A 5,610-nucleotide genomic window follows, 5' to 3' on the forward strand; every position below is an offset into this window, starting at 1 on the left:
TATCCACAAGCTTAGCTTGTTTATCATTTTTTGTCCTCCTTCATGGAAAGGAAGGAATTGAACTCGTGACTTCGGATGTAGAGAATAATCCGAAACAATTGGGTTACAAGCTTCTTGTACGTTTGTTTTATGTGAACACTAAAAAACTAGGAGATCTTTTACTCACTTGTTAAAAAATATGATAAATCATACATGTACCTTACTAGAATGTAGACCAAGAAGTCTTTAGCCACTTTCAATGAAGTAGAAACAATGAACATTAACGGGCAAAGATTGTTTGTGGCTCAGAAGAATCCGTGCGTTATCGTTTCAGTGTTTCCTTAGCCTCCGCTCCTTCACGGATTCATGATGGCAGATAATTTGGGATCACAAAAAAGGCAGATGTGAGTTAGTTTGCTGGTTAAAGCAGTGTATGTGTCCGCCTTTTCAGGCCAAGTCAGTCAACCATTTCGAATTCATACCAAAATGAATATCTTAAATCGACCAAAAAAAAAAATACTAATATTCTAAACTTAAAGACTCCTTTTTCATGGCCAATAAAAATCAACCGTGACAGTCTAATGTACTTTGGATTAGGCAAGCAGGTTTTGTTTTGGCTTAGGCTTAGGCTTTTAGATTAAGCACTTTGCACGCTTTCGGCTAACGAGAAAAGCCATCCTTCTGGGGCGGCCTAAATTTACTTTAGATTAGGCAAGGCAGGTTCGTTTTGGATTCGGCTTTTAGATTAAGCACTTTGCACGCATTGTGCTTAAAAGAAAAGCACATAACAGATAGCATCCTCTTGTGTTTTAACTTCAACGATAATTAGAGAAGCAAAAATTATTGAAAAAGCACTTATATTGATATAAAATTATTCTTGTAGACACCTTCAACATAAGCACTTCAAAGCTTATTATTGTACCAGAAGACACCTTTCTCGTCACCCTCGTCGGGCTCAACGTAGCTACACTCCTTCACCTCCCTGAACATTGCCTTGTGAACCGGAGTCCCGTCGAACTGATAGTACTCGCCAGCACTTCACAGCTTATTATTGTACCAGAAGACGCCTTTCTCGTCACCCTCGTCGGGCTCAACGTAGATACACTCCTTCACCTCCCTAAACATTGCCTTGTGAACCGGAGTCCCGTCGAACTGATAGTACTCGCCCAAGATCGGCTTGATCGCCTTGGTCGCCTCCATTGCGTGATAGTGCGGCATGGTTGAGAATAAATGGTGAGCAACGTGAGTGTCCGTGATGTTGTGGAAAACCTTGTTCAGGATTCCGTAGTCTCTGTCAACGGTGGCCAAAGCTCCCCTGAACCAGTCCCATTCGGAGGAATCATAGTGTGGCAGTGCGGGGTGAGTGTGCTGCAAGTATGTGATCAACACCAAATATCCGTTCACTACCATTAGAGGACCTCCGTAGAAGCATATAACCCAAGCAAGTCCCTTTGCAACAGCAAGACGGTAAAGCCCATAGAAGACAGCAAGGACACCAATATCAGACACAAATATCTGCAATCGTTCGCGATCAGAGAAGATCGGGCCATATGGATGATAGTGGCAAGCAAATCCCTTGTAGGGCCTTCCGGAAACATTGAATGCCAGATACAGAGGCCAGCCTAGAGTGAGTTGGACGGCGAGAGTGAGGAATCTGCCTGGTGGGTTGTTGAGATATTTTGCCCACCACCCTATTGCAGACTTTTGCTTGGGGACAAAGACTTCATCCCGCTCAAGGGAACCTGTGTTGGAATGGTGGCGGCGATGGCTATACTTCCATGAGAAGTATGGGACAAGAAGGCAAGAGTGGAGGATCAGACCAACAGTGTCATCCAGCCACTGGTAATCACTGAAAGCATGGTGACCGCACTCGTGTGCTATGACCCAAACACCGGTGCAAACACAGCCCTGAACATAAAAATAAATAGGCCACGCCAAGAAGGAGAGAGGTTGAGAGAGGTTCTGGATGTAGGTGGAAGCAATGTAGTAAAGGATAGAAACAATGGCGAGGTCGTAAAAGACATAGGAGAAGGAGCGGATGACAGAGCGCTGAAAACAATGAGGTGGGATGGCTTTCTTGACCTCGCCGAGGCTGAACGGAGGCTTAGCGTACGGAACTCGCTTGACGGTGTCAGCTTCAGCAATTTTACGCGCACGGGGTGCAGTCATATTTCCACCGGCCCCCATTATTCTGAAATCTGCAAAGATCAAAGAGGGAAACAGTTGAGGATAATGTAATTTCACATATTCCTCCTTATAAAACCATGACACCACAAAAGTTACATGAAAAAATAAGACCAACAAATCAAGATATTTGAAGCCCAACACGACAACCACTCAAATTTAGAGCGCAAAAGTAAACGGACCAAAACAAACGTTGACAGGCCAGAGGGACATCCAAAAAAATCCAACATATACAGCTATGGGAGCAATTACAACCCCAAACAAAATTTGACATAAGTTAGTGCCGCTTCCATTAACCAGTGGAAACCTACGGACAAAGGGTTTTCCATCCATAATTTAGTAAATACATTGTCCATTATTAGCAAAGACGGAGACGGAAATACCAACAAGTTGATACAATGATCCCTTGTTTAAGTGGGCATAAACTACTTGATTAAGTCGTAATTAGCAATTTGACTAGCAAATTAAGAGGAGCATAAAAATAAACCAAAACGACATCTTCATCCCTTTTCAGGTATATACCACACGAAAACGCATATTTCTTCCTCCTTAAACACCATCGCAACAAGGAATCAATTTCGAAAAGATGCCCTACAAAGCACTGTTAATAAAAGGGAAAATTTGACTACACTGTTAATAAAAGGGAAAATTTGACTACATTGTTACATTGTTTTATCAGTTTGAAGGTGATTAGGACCCACATTTTTAATTAATCAAAATCATAAGCACGAAAGCTGGTGGTGCGGCTGAAAGCGACCCTACATGCGCATAAACAAACACAACCCGCGAGCAAGTTGCAACGCACAAAACACTCGGCAGACTTCTCAGACCCACTCAATTTTACAGTAGACAAGGAATTCAGAGTGGCCCATCACGTGAAATGCACACACACATATATAAATTAATATTACTTTAAATTTAAAAAAAAAAATTCATAAACCCATCTATTCCCTCCACACATTCTTGTGCATATTTAACGGTTAAATTAAACAGATCAAAAGAAATTAATAAACATATAAATAAATTAAACAAATCAAAAGAAATTAATAAACAGAAAGGGGAGTGTAAAAATCAATTTCAAGGTAAAAATCTGTGTACAAAGTTTTTTTTGGTCAAACGATAAATTTTGTTAGATTAATCACGCATCAAGTTTGAACTCATGTCATCATACAAGAACTTAAAACTTTTCTGGCACTGTAGTAAATGGTCACTTGCATCTGTACAAAATTAAGTACATGAAAAATGCGGCAAAAGTATGGTTTAGGTCCCCAAAGTCGTGGCCGACCTTTAGACACGGTTGATTAAACAATAATTAACCACAAAATCCACTTTCTAAGCATGTTTCGCCTTACGAATAGGCTTTGATTTTGACAAATTATTCACCATTCTGCCGAACAATACCAACTTGTCAATTGCCAAAAGTGCACAGATATTTTTTGTTGCCAACCAATTTTAATTGCTAAAATAATATCGTTTTCCGAATTTTGTTCAAAAACTGTTACATTAAATCGAATTTCTCGTTGGGTTTTTCTTTTCTTCCGAATGGAAAACTACCCAAAAGCAAAAGCCAAAAAATACAAAAAAAATCTTATCAGAAAATGGGCATACATGCCGGCACTCAGTTGCAACAAACCATGTCAAACGCCGCGTTTCAAGACGAAACGAAGACGGAAGGGTTTAGAAATCGGCTGTGGAACGCGCGGTATCGAAGAGAGAATGAAAGACACCGACCACAGAGCACCAAAAACCGAATCCGGAGGAACAAATAATTATTTTTTTATCAGAAAATTAATTAACAATTAAAAATTCAGATATTTTATATTTATGCATTGAAAATTAAAAAAATTGAGATAACGACAAAAGCGAGGATCATGTGGCCGCCAAACAACACGACAAAGAGCCAGTCTATTTGGCACGGCTGCTCAGATTGGACTTCAAAATTAGAGAAAATAAAAAAAAATCAATGAAAATTAATATTCTTTAAACAAAAGTATTAGTTGCATTATATTCAAGCTCAAAATCCAAGCCGTCGATACCAGAATCGCGAGAGAAAAAAACAGTAAAAAAATTTCCCCCATTAACGGCTAGATCTAACGCAGATTACGCCATTGGAGCAGAAAAGGAAGCTCAAACATGCAGATTTCCAATCACATTCGATCACAAAACGCGAAATGCATGTAAAAAAAAAATCTGAGAAATTTAAACCGGAAGCAAAATGTATCGGAAAAAAAATAAAAAGAGAAAGTACCTGAAACGAGAAGCTCCTCCTTCTTTCACCTCCCTCTCTCTCTCTCTCTCTCTCTCTAACTTTCTCTCTCTACTGGGCTCAACGGCCTGTGTAGGATCAGAAATCTCCAGCCCTTTTGAAGTGCGCACGAGCCCTGAGGACACCACCATTTAAAGCTCAAAGGCTTCCCTCCTTCCCTGAATCCGTGGGCCCCGCCAATCTCGGAATCGGAACCACTGGTTTCGAGTTCGACTTTCCTACGTGCGCCCTTATGATTGGATCCTTTCTTGTTAAATTAACTGATTTCGCGAATGTAATCTTGGCCGTTGATTGTGATGAGGAAGCGAGTTGTCCAAAACACTGTGAACGGTTGTGATGATGGGACGTACCTACCTATGCAAGGTGAGAAATATCTAGGGAATATGTTCATCGAGAAATAAAATAAAATAAAATTTCTGACGAATCACGTGTGGGCGGGATCATTGTGGGGATGGTGAACTTTTGTAATCACGATAATACCCCCCTTTGAAGTTCCTGAAAGCAAAGCGGAAGATTTGAACGTCGTTTTGGACCGAGATCATAATTTAGAAAATAAAAACGCGGTCGCGTACCATTTACCAGCATTTAAAACCTACATTTGAAAAGAAGAATTCAATAACCGCATTGTCTCGGGTAAACTCTGTTTATGTTGTGGCCTATTTTATCTGAGGGTAAAAAGAGAGTGCGGGAGGAATGTAGAAGTTGTAGGATGTTTTTGAATTGTTGTGATTCTACTTATGTCGGTGCCTTTGTTTATAGTAATTCAAGAGGAAAGATAAATTTATCCTCTACGTGAGTACAATCTTATAGAGAAAGAATTACTAGAATAATGAAGAATTTAGATACTTAATATATATAAGATTTATACAATCACAATTAGATGATATTTATAACAGGTTAAGGTAAGCTGTTTTACTCTAATTCATATTTTCTGTAAAGATGGACTATGTGAAGATATGGGCAACCGGTATGGGCCGTATGGCAGGTAGGTAACCCATATCCATTAACAATTATACACGTGTATATGTTGGGTATTTATTAAAAAGTGGTTGGGGGCGAGAGAGTGAGAGAGTGAGAAAGTGAGTTAAGTCTCACAATAGATTAGCAATAATATGGTTCAAATTCGTTTTTGGAAAAAATCAAACTAATAGCTCTTACTTACCAGTGAAGAGAAATATCAT

The 5,610-nt window shown here is 39.7% G+C and overlaps 1 protein-coding gene across 2 annotated transcripts; it reads right to left on the reverse strand.

Moving 5' to 3' along the window:
* Positions 1-819: 819 nt before the first annotated feature.
* LOC103964864 (delta(12)-fatty-acid desaturase FAD2-like) lies at positions 820-4,568 on the reverse strand. Of its 2 annotated transcripts, none has more exons than XM_048576663.1 (2): positions 4,412-4,568; positions 820-2,177 (listed from the first exon to the last, which is right to left on the reverse strand). In XM_048576663.1, the coding sequence occupies exon 2, from the start codon at positions 2,164-2,166 to the stop codon at positions 1,018-1,020; it is 1,149 nt and encodes a 382-aa protein (XP_048432620.1). In that variant the 5' UTR covers positions 2,167-2,177; positions 4,412-4,568; the 3' UTR covers positions 820-1,017. The 2 variants fall into 2 exon arrangements, with proteins under 2 accessions (XP_048432620.1, XP_048432619.1); XM_048576662.1 differs by lacking the exon at positions 4,412-4,568 and adding an exon at positions 2,346-2,511.
* Between the last annotated feature and the right edge of the window lie 1,042 nt (positions 4,569-5,610).

The sequence above is a fragment of a genome, unplaced genomic scaffold (genome assembly GCF_019419815.1).
Source record: "Pyrus x bretschneideri cultivar Hongxiangsu unplaced genomic scaffold, Pyrus_bretschneideri_v1 Contig9, whole genome shotgun sequence".
NCBI classification, from domain to species: domain Eukaryota; kingdom Viridiplantae; phylum Streptophyta; class Magnoliopsida; order Rosales; family Rosaceae; genus Pyrus; species Pyrus x bretschneideri.

Excerpts from the sequence above, each read along its gene's own strand:
- LOC103964864 (XM_048576662.1), bottom strand. The coding sequence starts at position 2,496 with ATGGATGGAAAACCCTTTGTCCGTAGGTTTCCACTGGTTAATGGAAGC. Across the intron at positions 2,178-2,345 it reads GCCTGTCAACGTTTGTTTTG|ATTTCAGAATAATGGGGGCC; the intron begins GTCCGTTTACTT and ends TGATCTTTGCAG.